This window comes from Panthera tigris, chromosome B1 (assembly GCF_018350195.1).
Source record: "Panthera tigris isolate Pti1 chromosome B1, P.tigris_Pti1_mat1.1, whole genome shotgun sequence".
NCBI lineage: Eukaryota > Metazoa > Chordata > Mammalia > Carnivora > Felidae > Panthera > Panthera tigris.
This window is the reverse complement of record NC_056663.1, coordinates 125,094,399-125,114,078: the sequence shown is the minus strand read 5'-3', so window position 1 is coordinate 125,114,078 and position 19,680 is coordinate 125,094,399. Positions and strand designations below refer to the sequence as shown.

The 19,680-nt window shown below is 37.4% G+C and overlaps 1 protein-coding gene across 1 annotated transcript in view; it reads right to left on the bottom strand.

Annotated features, from left to right (window-relative positions):
- UNC5C (unc-5 netrin receptor C) overlaps positions 1-19,680 on the bottom strand; it is a 305,644-nt gene that overhangs the window by 158,454 nt on the left and 127,510 nt on the right. The window contains exon 2 of the mRNA XM_015542240.2: positions 14,194-14,296. Coding sequence (XP_015397726.1) covers positions 14,194-14,296 — 103 coding nt within the window. The remainder of the gene's footprint in view (positions 1-14,193; positions 14,297-19,680) is intronic.

Below are 19,680 nucleotides of genomic sequence, written 5' to 3'. Positions count from 1 at the left end.
ATCTCAATATTTCCTTTTCTGTTATCTCATATAGCCTTTGTTTTTTCATTTATACACAAGAAGAGAAAGCTTTGTACCATGTATTATTTTTATAGACTTTCATTCCACCTAAATCTTGACAGGAAAATATTATGCTATGAACATCAATCTAGGAAGCTTAGGTTGCTGGTTTTATTGCTATGTATCAAGCCTTAATTTTCATCAACTTAATACATAAGTTTCTATATTTCTGAATCATAAGACTTAAACTATTATTGCTTATATCATAAAATATAGGACTATTATCTCTTTGTCTGAGACCTGAAGCGTATTCTTCTGAAATGGAATTTACTTCCAAATGATTCAAGAGCAATTTAAAATGAATGACTGCAAAGCTAATTTTATCTGCATTTGGCTGCCCATCCATCAGAGAGATAATTCATGATATATTACAACAAAAGGCAGCTGAAATTAACTATCTGAATGAGACTCCAGCTTATTTTTAATATTTTGATTAAAATATCCTTTGGAAGACAAAGACTACGGTCTATACTTCATGCAACATATTGATGGATTCATCATTTAAATTTAAGTAGCTGAATATATAATGCCTTAAATGTATTACACAATTTGGAGGTACTGCACGATTCTAACTCCAAAAGAAAAAAAAACTTTCCTTTTTCTTCTTTTAAAGAAATACTTGCAAAATCATGCTGATATATGATTAACGGTGACATGAAGTCAACATGATATTGGCGACACACTTACCTGTGAAACAGAGGCACCTCCTTCTGCCCCAGTTTAAGTCTTTATAATCTCTCAATTTTACTAATATAAAATCTTTCCAAGTGTTTTCCTGCCTACAGTCTTTACTTCTGCCATGTAGTCTATACCATGCTTGTAGAAAATTTTTTCAAAAATACCTTTACTCCCTTTTTCAAATAATTTAATAAAGACAACATAAAACCAGGTGGTAAGTTTATTTTTGCTTATCAGATTAGCTAAAAAAACAGTGAATGACTGATGAGGAGTTGAGGAAATGTGCATTTGCATATATTGGCTATAGTGTAAATTTGCACCATGGTAGAGAAAAATTGACAATATAAATAAAAATTTAATCTCTGCACACATCCAAATAGGTTATCCCACTTCTTGGAACTTTACATTTTACAGACATAATGGCATATATGTATGTATATAAGTGTGTGTGTGTGTGTGTGTGTGTGTGTGTGTGTGTGTGGATGTATGCATATATATATAATACACACATACACAAAGATGTTCACTGCAGTACTGTTTATTAAAAAATACACGACGGGCACCTGGATGGCTCAGTCAGTTAAGCATGTGCCTGAGGCTCAGGTCATGATCTCGCAGTTCGTGGGTTTGAGCCCCATGTTGGGCTCTGTGCTGGCAGCTCAGAGCCTAGAGCTTGCTTTGGATTCTGTGTCTCCCTCTCTGTCTCTCCCGCATTCACGCTCTGTCTCTCAAAAAATGAATAAATGTTTAAAAGAATTTTTAAAAAATACATGATATATTTCAACAAAAGCAGCTGGAATTAACTATTCGATGAGAATTATTTGAATGAGAACAACTAACAATCAACTGAGGAATGGTTAAATAATTATTTATGATATATCCTTCTAAGAGAAAACTGTTTTTCCAATTAAAATAAGAAGCATATTTGTCTGTATTAAATTAGAAGGGCATCCATTAGTTAGTTAAGCAAGTAAAGCAAGTTTTTGGCCAATCTGCATAGAATGATGCCACTTCTGGGAACGGATGGAAGGAAGGAAAGAAGGTAGGAAGGAAGGGCACGCAATGCCTAGGTGAGTGTTTGACTGAATAACCAGGGACCACAGCTTTTCCAAGTTGACACACCAAACTGGCCATCACACTTCCCACAACATTGCCATGGTTTCATACCTCTTGCTCATTCTTCAGACATCAGACATCCCTTCTTCTGAAGGCCCTCTCACCTCCAAATCCTGGACCTCAGCCTCTGATATCATCTCCCATCGCTCTCTACTTTTCTTGTTTATTATTTCTTCCCCACTAGAAAGCAAGTTCAGAGCTTTAGGAAAGTGCTTATCTTAATTCGTTTCTGCATAACTGATACCTAGTCCAGTGCCTGGCATGGACAACAGGATTTTAGGTTGTCATTTCCTTTCCATTTGAATTGTCCTGTAAAAAGTTCCTATATGATAAGATAGGAGAATATAGAAATTACTCTATCAACAGAAATAATGGGAAGAAGTCCTTACACAAAATACAACAGAAATACATGTATTTGACAGGTGGTCCCTTGGCATTCATAAGTACAGATCCACTCCCCATATTAAAAAAAAAATTAGATCTATCTTCTATGCAAGTATTTATGTCATACATCATGAGGTGCAACAGCCTTGGGCTAAATATATTCCCTCACTAAATAATCAAAGTTGAATCTAAAACATTTTGTGTGTGGAAAATGATATATCTAATTATTGTGCCTCTTCAACTTCCTGGCCTCATTTGGTGCTTGACTTCATTACACAACTCCCTCCTTTTTGAAACTTTCTCCTCTCTTGGGGACTGCACATTAGCACTAGATTGCTTCCCATCCTACCTCTTTGACCTTTCTCCTTCTGCTTTGCTGTTTGAGTGCAGTCAGAAACTTACCAAGTTTCTCTCCTTTAGTCTCTCCCTTGGGCATCTCATCCACAACTCTGGCTTCAATTATCAGATCATGTCACACACACAATCTTCCACTCCACCCCCTTGCTTCTTAAAATCCTTTGATGCCTTTGTATTGACCAAGAATGAAATCAGACTCTTTGCCAAGGCCAATGAGGACCCACCCAAACTGATTGCTGGTGGCCTCTCTGTCTCATTTCTTGTCCTCATGTCCTTTCCTCACCATTCTCGAGACAGACAGACTGGTATTTGTATCTCTGAACACACCAAACTCAGTCCTACCCTAGAGCATTTGCACAAGCTCTTCATTTAGAAAAGCTCTCTCTCCCTCTTGCCATTTAGGTTTTGTCTCAGTATTTTCTGCCAAAGAGATTCTTGACTACCCAATCTCTCAAACTCTTGATGTGTCTCTTCAAGAACACATCATTCTATTTGATTTCTTCTTACCACCCATCACTCTCAAATTAGCTTGTTTATTCAGTTAGTTGCCTCTTTTCTTTTCCCCCACTACAAAAGTCAAAGCTTTATGGGATTAGAAATTTTATCTGTTTTGTTCAACACTCTACCCTCAGCATCAACATCAGATAAACATCTTCCCTCTAAAACCAGCTTCTCTTTTTGACTCAACTCCTTATTTCTGACTACCATATCATTCTAACAGTCAGAAGCTTGGCGTCCCATCTCCCCATCAGGTCCAATTCATCTACATGTACAATGAATATCAGCTCTATATTGTCTCTCTTACCATCCATCCTTATTCTCCTTTTCACTATCACTGCTCAAATTTAAGTCCTTACTATATTCATATGAATTATTACAAGAGTAATGTTACTGACTTGCCTTGCTCTGGACTTGCTCCTGACCTTCCTCTCTCAATTCCAGCTATACCGCATCTAAATGGAAGGTGGAATCACAATAGCTTCTGCTGGAAACATTGTGTTCAACAGAAAAAGGCCAAAGCTTCACTCAATTTTCAGCTTATTTACCACCATTCCCCCACAGCTAAAATTGGTGATTCTATATTCCACACTAAGGTAGGTTTTTAAATTTTTTCCCCACGTGCACGTATTGCTGTGCACATGATGTCTTATTCCCTACTGACTCTTCAATGCCTATCTCAATACCACTGAAAGATCTATTCTTAGTCCTTCCAGAGATAGCCATTCCTTAGTGTTCAATTGTACAAATCCTTGAACGCGATTTGTGAGTGCCAGTAATTTCTGTATTCCTTATTATAGCCCAGCTCCACCATATATCTAGTAGGCTCTAAAATTTTACTCAGTTGAAGTGAACACACCTAAAATTGATTCCTTGCTTCGAGAACTATGAAAAATATTAATTACTTCTCCATAGTAAAGTATTATGATAATTCAAATTATCTACATGTAATCTGTCTATATCTATACACTTATCAAAAAATCTATATATGTTTTTTAACTATGATGGATATTTTCAAGTATATGAAAAATGATAGAGCAAAGAACCTAAACACCCATAACCCAACTTCCAGAAATTTAACAAGTGTACTCATTTTGTTTCATACACACAAAAATATTTTGTAAGCATTCAGAATTCACATGTAAGGGAAACTAAACATATCAGAGTGTCAGGCTGAGATAGCAAAGAAGACAAATGTCACCAAATTAAGAATAAGAATTAAACAGGAGTGCCTTGGTGGCTCAGTTGGTTAAGGCTCCAACCCCTGATTTCGGCTCAGGTCACGATCTCACGGTTCGTGAGATGGAGTCCCCCATCTGGCTCTGCACTGACAGTGTGGAGTGTGCTTAGGATTCTCTCTCCTTTTCTCTCTGTCCCTCCCCTGTTCGCACACATACTCTCTCTCAAATAAACTTGAGGAAAAAAAAGAATAAGAATTAAATTCAAAATATTGGAAACTATGAAAATAAAATCTATGGCAATATGCATACATTGTTCAGCCATAAAATTAAGACCTAAAATAAAAGTTATCGCTGATAACACATACTTTATATTTTTAAAACATAACCATTAAAAATCTATATTTCTCGGGGCGCCTGGGTGGCGCAGTCGGTTGAGCGTCCGACTTCAGCCAGGTCACGATCTCGCGGTCTGTGAGTTCGAGCCCCGCGTCAGGCTCTGGGCTGATGGCTCGGAGCCTGGAGCCTGTTTCCGATTCTGTGTCTCCCTCTCTCTCTGCCCCTCCCCCGTTCATGCTCTGTCTCTCTCTCTGTCCCAAAAATAAATTAAAAAAAAAACGTTGAAAAAAAAATTAAAAAAAAAAAATCTATATTTCTCATGCAAATTAGAAATTCTTTTTAGTGACTTTGGAATGAAGAACATATCCCTTAAATTTAGTGAAATAATTAATAATACACCGAATATACACAGTACTCCATAGATAATGAAGTTCATGAATATAGGAAGCTTCAAAGTTAGGAAATCTCGGGGCACCTGGGTGGCTCATTCGGTTAAGCATCCAACTTTGGCTCAGGTCATGATCTAATGATTCGTGAGTTTGAGCCCCACATCAGGCTCTGTGCTGACAGCTCAGAGCCTGCAGCCTGCTTCAGAGTCTGTCTCCCTTTCTCTCTGCCCCTCCCTTGGTCACGCTCTGTCTCTGTCTCTCTCTCAAAAATAAATAAACATTTAAAAAAATGTTAGGAAATCTCTATCTTTCCTAGGATTTCCCCAAGCTACAAAACTAAGAATTGTCTTTGACTCTTTCTCTTTCTCACTGCCAACATAAAAATGATCGAGTCCTACTGATTTTATGGCCTACATGTTTCTTTCATCTGTCTCTTTTTCTATCTCTGATTCCACTGCCATCACTATTTCTTGCTAGAACATTTCAAAGTCTCATAGTTGGTATCCTTGGCCTACCACTGAAAGGCAAGATCTAAGTCACTTCTCTGTTTCCTTTAAGACAAATCCAAGCTCATGAACATGGTATACAAGCTCCTCCATGATCTAATGTGTGCCCACCATTCCACCTTCCTTTCTCAATACTCCATCCCTTGCCCTCTACATTATAAAAACACAGACCATCTACTGTCATCTGGACACAACATGCGGTTTCTACACCTTCTGCTTCAGTGACTCCCCTCTCTTATGTTACCTGCTCCTCCTCAGCCTCTAAGCTCTACTCAACCATAATTTCTTCCAGGAAGTTTTCTGTGTCTTTCCTACTTCTGCCAGCTTAGAACACACCTCTCCCATAACCCTACCATCAACTTTATTGGGGAGAAATATTTATTTCTAACACTGCATTTTAAATTAACTTTGGGACTACTAACTGGATGTTATTCATCATTGTACACGTGGTGCTTATTACACTCTTGGGAACTGAATATACAATTTTTGAATAAATGGGTGCAGGGCTTTCTGTATCCAGGGAAAAACACATGGACTTTGGGTTATCATAATTATGAATTCGGTAATTGCTATGAAAATAGACTTTGGGACCCCACAGATTTGGATTTGAATCTCAGCACCACTTTTTACTAGGTGTATGATTTTTGGCATTTTACCTAATCTCAGTTTCTGTGTCTATCAAATGGATATAGGCAAAGAGATGTGGTGATAGTGTGTGGGGTACATGAAATAAGGCAATAGGAATGATTTTGCATAGAGCTGACCACATATAAGATCTTCACATATGGTAACTATTTGTATTATTTTCTTGTTGTATTATTGTTGTGGATACTAAGCTTGTCTAATTCTCCTAAACGCCCTTGAGCACTAGTCACTCTCTGATCTGTCTTCCTGAAGTGTCCTTTCTTTCCTGTGCCTAGTAAACATTAGTTTTTCTTAGTTCACCTTAAGCTTTATCCTCTCCAGGAGGCCATTCTAGACCCTTTTGGTATGGGCTTGTTGCCTTCTCCCTGTGTTAACACTGCACAATATGCATTGCCATAGCATTGCATTTAATGCACAGTGATAGATCACACTGACCTTTTCTGTGCCCCATTACACAGAGCGTTATTTAAATACAATTATGTGTAATTCTTTCATGAATCTGTAGCACCCAGTCATATTTGGTACATAGCAGGACTAAAAGACCGTATTTGTTGAGTAAACTGATGAAAAGGTACAGAAATTCCTAAAACTGTAAGTTTCTAGATTTTTTCAAACATATAAGTGTAGAAGTGAACACTCTTCTATTTCCTGCTTTGTTAAAAAAAAAAAAATTTTAGAATTTGTACCAGTGTTCCCTTAAGAGTCTGCATTCTTTCTTGTGGGTAGAGAAAATAGTTTTGTCTCACTGTAGTTTTCCTCTTTTAAAACTGGACATAATTTATAAATGCAATTTCAGAATTTGCTTTCTCATTCCTAATCTCCCTACATAAAAACACCAGTTACTTTATCACTTCTCAAAACACGTTCACTTTCAGGCCCTGAGTTGGAAGAGCCATCAGGAGGTGGTGAAAGGAACACCAGGTCGGGAACCAGGTGTTGGTCCTTGTCACTTTCCCGATGATTTATTGTTTTTTGTAAGTGTGGGTAGGGAGGTAGGTTGATAGGTAGGTCTGTACAGTGTGAACAAAAATCCAAGGTGTGAGTACACCGTACACATAAACAGCAGGGCTTCGAGAGTGAGAGCACTCTAGACGTCTTCTAGGCGAGAAGTCTATGCTTCCATCATGACTGTGTTCAGGACTGTGGGAGGGAGGCCAGGGGTACAGAGGTGGGGGAAAATACAGAGAGAATTCATTTCTTTGTGCCCTCTCTCGCTGGCTGGGTGGCTATACCAGAACCAGGGGGTGGGGAAAACATGGGTGAGTATCACTTGTGGCTATAGAGAAGTAATTTGCCACATAATTAAATATCCACATACAGTTTTGGTTCAAGTGTCTCATTTTATAGAAGAGGAAACTGAGGCCCAGACAGTTTGAGCAACTTGTCTAAGACTGCATGGCTATTAATTGGCAGGAGTAGACATCCCAGGCCAATATCAAGATTTCATGGCTCTGGCATATATTTTCTGATTATGTAAGCTCTGTAGCACCATTCCAATACCTCCTTCTAATTCACCTGATAACTTATTTTATCTTCTTATTTTTGAGCTACCGTTTTATTAAAAATTACGTATTTAAAATTTTATTTATTCCAATTGCTAAAATTCTATAATAGAGAAACGTAAAAAAACTGGAAATTCACTCCTCAAGCTCCTTCCCACTCCCCAATTCTAGCAACTGTTGACACTAGTGTGTTTTGTTCTGGACCTTTCTTCATGCAGTTATTTATGTACGTGCAAATGTGTGTGGATATATATATTAAAAATATATATGGACTCATGCTCCATGTCTTTTGTGTTGACTGCGGCTTTTTATAGTAAATTCTCTGCCTTACCAAAGTTGGGGCTATCATATGCCAACTATGCTCCAACTACTGACCTATAATGTTTAGGCTAAGTTAACATCCAATGTTAAAAATAAAAACAACAACAACTAAAAACCACTGCACATTTATGGTTCTGGTAATGTCTGCATGACACCAAAATTTCTGCACGTGTTTTAAAACGCAAACAAGCATCACAGACTTTAGTACTATCATTGTTATCTTTAGCTCAGATAATTGAATTCTGGATCTGTGTGTCTGTGCATGTGTGCACGCGGGTGTGCGTTCTTTATAAAAATTATAGTTTCCAAATGGCACGTGATATCATTTCACATTTCATCACTTCACCAGGAAAGGATTAATTCACTTCTTGTGTGAGGGTACTGATTATGAGCCAATATCCCTACTTTTTATCCCTTTTGATGGAGCAAATGACATTCTTCCAAAATTTACTGTTTGGAAAGCTATTATACCCAGTACACTGAAGAAGAGAGTACGGGTATGAATCACCTCCAGCAAGGTACAGGGTTGGTTAATGTTTCCCTTTTTCACCTCCCCTGCCACTGGAAATCACAACACTTGACACTGGGTCACAAAATTATTAAACCTTAAAGTAGCAACACTTCCTTCTCCATGTGAGACCTCACTTCTCCTTGACACTTTACTCCTAAAATCCCTTTAGGCTCCTGGCCTTTTCTCTCTGCCTTTAACCCCCATAACTAATTAAATCTGGACAAGTCTTTGGTGAAAATAGTTTTCCTTCAAAGTTATTCATTCAAAGTTCCCCTGAAGGCATTCTTTGTCACTTTAGCCTAGCCTGCCATCTTTACATGAAGTTGAAAGAGGTAAGCTATTTTTATAAAATAAAAACTCTTTCAAGACCTAAATCTACCTTGATGTTTCAGATAAAGACTAGATTTTGAAATATGACAAATGTTTCAAAACTTTTAGAAGTTTACCAGTAAACAAAAGTTCCTAAGACTCTGGTCTCATTTAAAGAGAGTTAAGCTTAAAAAAAAAATGTACTACTTTATTTGGAAGTACTTTTATTTGGGGTCTATAACTAAATTCTTCAACCAAAGAGGAAAAGGATTAACTCACCAGTATGGTTGAACTTACTCCCAGTAAGTTTGTTTTGGGAATCCTACTGGACCTCAGAATTAAGCAGCACTGTTAATATTGTTATGTATTTAGACGAAAACAAAAGTGAAGATCAAAGGAATGAAGGAGATAAGACTGGAAATACAGCACTGCTAAAGTATTTTCTCCACTAAGATCAAGTTAAAACTTGCCAAGTAGTGAATTAGTTTAAACCTTCTTATACATTTTACAAATAAACAAAAAATATTACTTTTATTTTGTTTAAAAATATAAAGATCAGACACATACCATTTGTTGTTGATCCAGGGCACTCAGCTCTAGGGCAAAGGACTGAATGAGATTTAATGATGGGTTCCAGCATCACTTGCTTAAAGCCAGACACTGTGTCTAAGATGGAAAGGCAGTTTCCTTTATGGAACTATTTTCTAAGTTATTTAATGATCTCATTTTTTAGCTACCCTACAGGATATAACTTTTATAATAAGCTCCTTATGTTTCTCATAGACAAAACATGGATTTTGAAAGTTTGAGTGGCTTTCCCAAGACCATCCATCTGTGAATGGGAGAGCTGGGACAAGAATCCAGGTACTTCGGGTTTTGTAAGCCTGAGTGCCTTTTAAGTGGTGTGGCCTCTCACAATGTGAAAACTTTGACTCGTCAAATCACTGTCCATGATTCCCTTACGGCATTCTTGTTAGTAACAACATCAAAACAACCATAAAAATAACAAATTCTTATAAGGCACTTACAAAGGCCAGGTACCCCAGTAAGTACGTTAGACTTAGTCCCTCATGTAAGTCTCCCAACACCATGGATAATATTGTTGTCTCCATTGTAAAGATGAAAAAGCAGAGGCACAAAGAAGTCAACTAGCTAGCCCAGGTCTACACAGCTCATAAGTAGCAGAAATTTCCTTTGCCTAACATTCAACACACACTTAGAGAATCACCTGATGAATAATCAGCTCTGTGCAGCTTCTCAAGAAGGCACCAACATCTATTTATTAGTTACAGGTCAAAATGAGAAATAAACAAATGCTACTTTTTCAATATAATTGTATACATACTGTATCTGTTAGTCTCTTCATATATCACAATGATATGTTCTTTTTTTTTAATTTTTTTTCTTTACATTTATTTATTTTTGAGAGACAGAGAGACAGAGTGTGAGTAGGGGAGAGGCAGAGAGAGAGGGAGACACAGAATCCGAAGCAGGCTCCAGGCTTTCAGCCGTCAGCACAGAGCCCAGCGCGGGGCTTGAACCCACAAACCGTGAGATCATGACCCGAGCCGAAGTCGGACGCTTAACCAACTGAGCCACGCAGGCGCCCCCACAATGATATGTTCTTAATGCTTTTAATTGGTTTACTTTCTAGTTTAGTCAACGAACATATGTAACTGCTTTAAGTCACCTGTAAAAACTATTGTCTATGTTAAAGGAAACAGACTTAGCAAATCATCGTCCACTACATAGAGAGGAATAATAAAACACAATAGGCACAGAATATGTGTAAGCAACCTGAAAATTGTTAACTGCTACAGAATAATGTATTAGCACTGTTAAATTTATTGTCAAATAGTAGTAACAAGCTAAGACAATTTGTAAAAATATGTAAGAAAAATACTTTAAGATATGTAGCGCAACTTGGCTGCAAAATTTAGCTTCTAGCTGTTATTCTCAAGTCAGAAATATCTTAACTTGCATTTTACCCACCTATAAAGTGCTTCTTCAGAATATCATATAAATAATGATCATGAACTAATGTAAACTGAGGCAAGGGAGGGTGATTTGTAGGAAGATAGAGGCTCTGAGGAGACAGCTCTGGCCTTTTTTGTTACAGGAGGTAGATTCTTTGAACAGTATCCATTTTCCTTTGTTCAAGGCCTCTGTTCTATCAGACCTCAGAAAAAGAAATAAGAGTTGACAATCTTTACAAATATAAAGGAGGCAAATGATTTGCGGAAAGGAAGAATAACAAGGTTTCCTCATGTTAAGGAGGTGTTTTATCAGCAATGCACTCATGCCTGGAAAATCTAAGTCTTTGAGCACATGTGGTTATTCTCAGGAAGGCATATCCTCTCTGTGTTCCACTTCAGTAAACTCAGGGAGTGAAAAACCATTCTGTGAATGCAGCTAGTTCATTGACATTAGCAGCATATCATTTTCCCAAAGTTTGAGAGAGCAATGGATTGATTTCAGGGTTCACAGTGGGGCAGGGCAAGACATCACGGCTCACATAGCTTTCGGAAACAATATAAATTCATAGAGCTATTTCAGCGCTTCATGAAGATGTGATAAACTACTGGATTGGGTTACACGTTTCCTCCTGCAGGGACTATTTTATCCATTCCTCTTAGATAAGTCAGGCTGATTTGTTGTTTTCATGCTCTGTTTTTCTTTAAATCTACTTAAATAAGCAGGTTGATTTCAAGGCAGACCCCTAACTCCCTCTTCCTCTGTATGGGTTCAACTCAAGTTCTTGAGAAATCGTTATCCTTTTCATACCTTCCAGGCTGACTGGTATAAAAAGTGAATCAAAAAGTAAACAAAACTAAACTCACATAAATGTGGTCATCAATGACATGCTGTTTTGTGCAAATGTGGACGCAGAATCATGCAGTATTTATGAAAATGGCTCCAAGGCAGTGTGGGCTGTGGTCGGATCCAATGCCTGCGATTCTCTAGAACACATACACATCCCTCAGGCCAAAGTGCCACTTCACTCTCACCAAAACCAGAACCACATCCATATCAAAGCAAATAAATCCTTTCAATAGTCAGGAGAACAGAGAAATGAAGCTATCCGCACTTGATTGTTTCTATTGAAATCACTGCCAGTACTTTAGGGAAAACTTCCACTTGCATGATCTGTCGGGAAAATCAAGCTGCCTTTTTTCATAAATTGGGAAATCATGTTGAATCCAACTGAACTAAAGACTCAAGAAAATATTCTCATGACTCTTATGTTCAATTTACACATTTGCTGCTTCCAGTTCTTCTGTCTTCTCAAATTCCTATGCTACAGGTCTAAAAACAAAATCCTTACCGTTGATTACCTATCAACCTGATACGTTACAGGAATGACTGCATAAGTGAAAGGTCATATGCAAAACATACCGGATTCAGTACCAGTAGACTCACATTGTCAAGACAATGTCCTCTCGGAATCTTACTTTCATCACCTGTTAAATGGAGGATAATGTGGTAGAAACATTTCTTTGCTCATTATCCATTTCTTCTTGTTTTGTGACAGAAACGTTTCCTACACTCTCAGGCCTTATGGTTCAGTTTCCCATTCACTTCCCATCCAGCACATCAGAGATCCCAATCCTGGGACCACAGCTACTGGTCCCAGGTAAGCAAGCCCCCGACTTGAGGCTTGTCATCAAGATGGAATCTTGGATTTTGCTGTACGGAAAGAAAACGATTGCTTAAAGGACTGTTTGCTAGTATGGCATTGTTAGTGGTGACCTTGATGTGGGATGGAAAAAGCAAGCTTGAATGAAACCAACACGGAGAAAGGCAGAACTGAGAGATGCAGCGAAAATCCCTTAAGGTCATCTTTAGGGTCAGTGGATCTGGTGGCAGCTGAAGTCAGATGCATCTAACTCTGGGATTTCTGCTACGTGAACCACTAAATTCAGTTTTTTCTTTCAACCTTAAACATGTTTGATTTGGTCTTCTTTCACTTGTCTCCTGATGAGTCCTCACTACATTACAGGGTGAAGTCTGAGCTGACATACCAATATGAATCATACTTGTAAAAAGTTCCTTTTTGTTTAAATATACAAGCAAAAATTCTTGGCTTTACAAAATATATTTTCACTTTCATTCAATTAAATGACTAAGCTTAAAAAAAACGTTTCCTATGCCATGGGCACTCTGCCACAGTTGGGCAATATGAAAAATAAGAAAATAAAACTAGCTCTGTAGGAGTTGACAGGCAAGTAAGGACACAAACATATGTTAAACAAGAATAGGTTACTGTAAAAAAGGTGAAAACTGTGGACTATATAAAATGCAGAGCTACCATGTCACACAACTCTAGGGGGCGCCATCCACACCATGGCTTATGAAAATGTCATCCCCCTGAGTAATACACAGAAACCCTAGCTCAACCATACACCCCTGTCAGCTGGTAGAGAGGGCCAGCCAAACACTTGCACCAACAGGTATTTTCAGTCTTCCTAATAGTTCTTGGCTGGTGCATTTTGTAATGAACTGGTTATTGGCCACTATATTTGAGTTTTTAAGGAGAGTCTGTGACAGACTGCCGGCACCACAGGTTTACCATTCCACAAGCCAGATGCAAATCTCACTGGTCTTCCTTGGCTGTGCTACCATTTGTTAGCGATCAGCTGGCAGAGGCACCACTAAATCAAGCATCTGTAAACATAAAATGTTGTGTCTCGGGATTACAAAGGTCTCTGGGCAGTGGGAGATTCATTGAACATCAGATTCATTATTTGGCAAAACAAGTGGAGCTTTTGGGACTCCAAGGTCGTTGACAACAACGTACTTTCACACTGTTGCCTCAGCGATAATACTTCATTTTAAGTGGTAAAATCAAACTATAAGTAAATTAGTATCCAAATTAAGCCGACAGCTGCATGTTTTGATGGTGATTAATAGGCACTGGACAAAAGAGGTTTTGCTTCTCTCTTGTTCTCAGTTATAAAAGAGAGAGAGAAAAAAAACTAGTTCTTTGATATAATGCCCCTTCTGAAGCAGTGCCAAGGTACTTAGTTCATTGTTCAGTTACAACTACACACACCACCAACAACAAATGTGAGATCTTCAGGGAGATGCTGCTTTTCTTTTCTGGTGAAATAACAGCCACAGCTCCCCCTGCCACTCTAAGTGAGCCCGGAGGCAAACTCAGACCGGGCCACCTCTCCTTCACAGGACAAGAGAGCTTCAGCCCCGGGCTTGGGTTGATTGCTCTACTTTATTAGATGTGAAACCTCGCTCGGTTGAAAGAAGCAACCTGTAACCTGGCATTTGAATCATGCTGGCCAAACTCTTGCAATAAAGTATTGGGATGACAAGTCCATATACATCCACATCCGTATTTATCAGCTTACTAAGACTGCCACTAGCTTGCTGCATGTTCGAAATTACCCGTCTCTGTTGTTCCCAGTCCGACCTGCTGCTGCAGTCCTAACCCACGACGTGAAACTTTCTTAAGTACCCTCTGGCCTGCATGTCGCAAAATGCCCAATGTCTGGAGGCTGAAAGATTTAGCTCTCAGTTGAGCTGGCCAAGTACAATCATGCTTCCCTGGCTCTGACTAATGTGCTGACGTTCAGAGGTGTGGATACGTTCAAGAGTTACACTGTGTTATTGGCATAAGGGCATTATTTAAGTCTCAGTATGATTCAGTATACGGTGCAGTGAGGTAGTTTTAAGCATGTCTACCAAGTATTCCGCTTCTTAATTCCCCGGGATGACTGATATTTTTAACCAATAGTCACTATGACTGTATTTGCAGCCTCGGTTTAGATGCTGAAAGGCTTAGAACCAAACCTGCAGTACTTGTAAAAACGAAGTCAATCCACATGCTGGTTTTATGGAGAAGGTTAATGGAGCTCAGTGACCGGGAGTCTAGGGGCAGGTTTCCAACACGGGTTTAGCACTGTGACTTGGGACATGTATCTTAGTGCTTTCTCTTCATCTGTAAGCTGTTCTAACTACTAAGGTTACTATGAGGATTAACTGAGCTTCTAAATGGACAGTGCTTACAACAGATCCTGGCATTGAGTACCCACTGAATAAACATGCCATCATTATCATAAATTCATTATCATCATTGCCTTGATGATTTTCCTGCCCTCCTAACTTCCTCAGTGATTTATCTTATCCATTGTGGCTTATGTATTTTTCTAAGCATTGCCAAATTCTTTATCGAGCACAGCACAGTATAAACAAAACAAAGAATATAAATAATTCATTCTTCTAATTTTCTAGCAGAACTAGTGGCCCACTTTGCTTTTATAAGCACATCCTCATTGAAAATTTTATTCCGTAATACTGTTTAAAGATTTCACTCCACAATGCTACTTCTAATGGCTCATACCACATTTAAAAGTGTTCTTCTCAGCGCTCAAATATGAGCTAGAATGTCAAGTGATCTTTCCAAACAGATCAATCTCTAACATACACAGAATTAAAACTGCACATGCCTAAATATCAGTGCATATGAAAAGTTACTGAGAATAAACAAAATAAAAGGCAAGCAGGATAATGAGACTGGGCGGTCTGGGATAAGGTCATTTCTAGAGATCTGAGCCTCAGGGCTCATCTACAGAGCAGTATCTTCTTTCTTATCCGGGGTTTAACTTTTCTCCAAGTAGCTTCCCCCTTGGAATTTCTCCACTCTAAAGAATTTCCTGAGAAGTAATTTTTTTTTTTATATATATATCCTAACTATAAATGATAACATTTTCTTTTTCCATTTGAGGAGAAATAAAATTTGGCTCTACAGAATATCGTGGAGCAAATGTGCTACAAAACCACTATCTGGTCCTATCACAAAACAGACCTGGAATTACCTACTTTTCAAAAAGAAAAGTATGAGTTTATAATTTTTAAGAAATGAAGTCAAGGTAAGCATTGTTTTATACTGAGAAAATATACGTGATGTTGAAAACACCAACCAACATTCAAATTACATCTGACCTAAAATTTATTGTAAGAGATGAATCACTATATCCTTTTATCTTAAACCTCTTGAAGAATCTAAACTATCTTAGCATCCAACAATAACAAAGACAACATTTTTCCCCCTGGATTCTTTAAGTCTTGCAAAATCGCTTCATAGTCTAAAATCTCCCATTTAAATAAAAAATAAAATACTGAACTACTCATACAATTCATTGTAAAATGTAAAAAGGAGCTATTACTGGTAGGACCTTTGTTAATATAAAATGCTAGCCAGAAACCTTATTGTAAAATAATTTGCAAAGTAGTTCATATTAAAACCCTCTGTGATCGTCTTAAATCCAGTTAAAATTGTGTATTTTTTAATTGTTAAACTTACTTTTGTTATATTAAACAGCAGAAATAAGCATTGAGTTTGTTATTTAAATTTTTTTAAATATATATTTATTTTTGAGAGAGAGAGAGAGAGAGAGACTGCACTAGGGAGGGGCAGAGACAGAGGGAGACACAGAATCCGAAGCAGGCTCCAGGCTTTGAGCTGTCACCACAGAGCCCCAGGTGGGGCTTGAACCCACGTCATGAGATCATGACCTGAACTGAAGTCAGATGCTTAACCGACTGAGCCACCCAGGCTCCCTGAGTTTGTTATTTTTAAATAATAATAACTTTTCTTTGTGAGGCAGTTTATGCCAACACATTTCTATTTACATGCAAGTATAATTTGTAATGATATCAGTCTATAAGGGCCTGAAGAAAGCAGAGAAACATTACAAGCCTTCAAAGGAATTTTAAGTTTAGGAAGTTAAGTTCCTATAATGTCATGCATTTGACCAGTCATTTAAAGTTCAGAAAACCCTTCACAAACTTACTAATCTATCTTCACTACGACTTTGGTGATCAGGCACGGAAGGGTTTATTCATCCCCATTTTGTATACAATAATACTGAGGCTCAGAAACCTGAATAACATATCCTCAAGTTATACCTTTGGCCAATGGTAGGTCAGAACTAGAACCCAGGTCTTCTCACTTCTCCTGTCCTTTTTAACACTGCCTTGTGCCACTTTATTTGAATTTAGATATTCGATTTTCTAAACATTCTACATGTTAAATATCTATACTTAATCCTCTACAATTTTGATCTCCTCTCCTCACAAACCTTATTGGTTCTTCCTGGAATGTGTATATATATATATACACACACACACACACATATACATATATATACACATATATACATACATATATATACACATTATATATATATTGTATATATATGTATGTATATATATACACATTATATATATATTATGTATCTATATTGTATATGTATATATATACACATTATATATATTATATATATATTCACACATTTTTATTTTATTTTATTTTATTTTATTTTATTTTATTTTATTTTATTTTATTTTTTTGAGAGACAGAGACAGAGAGTGAGTCAGGGAGGGACAGAGAGAGAGGAAGACACAGAATCTGAAGCAGGCCCAAGCTCTAAGCTGTGAGCACAGAGCCCGGTGTGGGGCTGGAACTCATATACCAGCAGATCATGACCTGAGCTGAAGTTGGATGCTCAACCGACTAAGCCACCCAGGTGCCCCATGGAATATATTAAGATTAATTATGTCTTCCTGATTATATCCAGACATTTGAACATTATTATTTATTATACTAATTTATCTTTCTTCTGATGTTTACACTTTTTACATAGGTTAATATGAATGACTCACAGATTTTAGTTGTTTCAGGAAAATGGATTACATGGCTTATCATATTTAGCCCATAGTAGGTATTTCAGAAATTCTTTTTGAATTGATCAGCTTCTGTCTATGGAGAACTTTACAGACTGTGTCAGCAAGGAATACAAATAGTATATTCAGAAAATTATTTTACATTATCTTCTCTAGAAATGGCTGACAGATTCATTCTGATGAAAGACAGATACAGTACAGTGAATAGATGCTTTCACAGAAGCATTAGGGCCCATGAAAATAACCCAGACACAGTCTAAATTAGCCTTTGGTGTGCTGACAGCCTGTTCAACATAGTATATGAATACCCCTTTCATGATTTAAAAACATTTTGACGTCTAAAATAACATTAAATCTAGTTACCTGCCATGTATGAAATTATAATATATCATAACTGAGTAGTTCAATTGAATACTGCGGTATTTGGAAAGCAAATTCAATAAGATAATAAGTCTATGTTTATTCCCCTAGACCCACGGAATCTAAGTAAAACAACTTATGTTTTTATAGTATCTTTTTTTAAACTGTCAATTTCAAAACTGTTTACAAATTATAGACTTACTACTACATTTCAGGTCACTTCATGGCATTGGTAAGAGTTACGAATTGATTTAAAAATATAAGTGCATGAAATTAAGAAAAAAAACAGAAACAAAACAGGCAAAACCATTTCATAGAGCAATATGTTGAAAAGTAGGCCAGCTCTGATGGCTGCCAATGTTTATTTATGATGCACTTCATTAAACCCTTTGACTTTTCCAAGGGCCACCTGTAAACTGGCTATGATTTGTAGGTTTTAGGAATGTGTTCAACTCTCAGCCATTATTCTCCAGACCAGGTGTCTGAGGCATTCCCAAAGCCTGGGTAAGTATAAAGACCTAAGCCAGAACTACCCAATACAAATACAATGCAAACCACATAGGCAATTTAAAATTTTCTAGTAGCCATATTACAAAAAGTAAAAAGAAACAAATGGGATTAATTTTAATAACATCTTTTATTTAACCCAATATATGAAAAATATTGTCACCATAACATATAGCCAAGATAAAAATTTGCTGATATTTCACATTCTTTTTTTGTACTAAGCCTATGAAATCCAGTGTATGTTTTATTTACAATTTAGCAATCTCAATTTGAGAGCTAAATTTTCACTGAAATTACTTGATTTGAATTTGGTATTTATAAAATGTATATAGTTCAGTAACTATGGTAAGATCAAGCATTCAAAGCATTCCAAACATACCTAAACATTTTCTAATAACTGAATCCAATACCAGTTTTAAATTTAAATTAATTAAAATTAAATAAAATGAAGAATTCAATTCCTCAGTCATACTAGCAATATTTCAAGTCCTTGGTCATTCAACATAGCTAGAGTTATGTATTAAACAGCACAAATCTAGCAGTGGCTGGGTGGCTCAGTTGGTTGAGTATCCCACTCTTGATTTCAGCTCAGGTCATGATCTTACGGGTCCATAATTCCCTGGGGCTCCATCCCATGGGATGGACCCTATGTCGAGCCCCTTGTCAAGCCCCGCATTGGGAAAGTGGAGGGACCTGCTTGGGATTCTCTCTCTCTCTCTCTCTCTCTCTCTCTCTCTCTCTCTCTCTCAATAAACTTAAAAAATAGCACAAATCTAAACACATAAAAAAAAAAAAACAACAAAGCTTCAACTGGAACAGCAGGTATAATAAGAGGAAATGAGGATGGCATTCTAGAGGAAGAAAACGAGTAGAATGGTAAGCACCGATAAGGCTGCCTTTTGTAAGCCTAATTAAAAAAAAAAAAATTAGTCCAAGGTTATTCTATTGTTTTTCTGGTTTTCAGAATAGTCCTGAGATTTGTTTATTTGCTGTCCACAAGAGGATACAGGGTACAGTTTTAAGGTTAGAATGGACCCAATGAGCATCCGTTTCAAAAGCTTTTTATCAGTAAGAAAAGTTTAGTTTAGAGTTGAACTATCCAAGGCATTGGCCACTGGCCACATATGGCTACTGGGCACTTAAAACACGGCTAGTCCAAACTGAGAAGTGATGTCAGTGAAAAATCCATATTGGATTTAAATTTTTTTTTTTTTAACATTTATTTATTTTTGACACAGAGAGAGACAGAGCATGAATGGGGGAGGGTCAGAGAGAGGGAGACACAGAATCTGAAACAGGCTCCAGGCTCTGAGCCGTCAG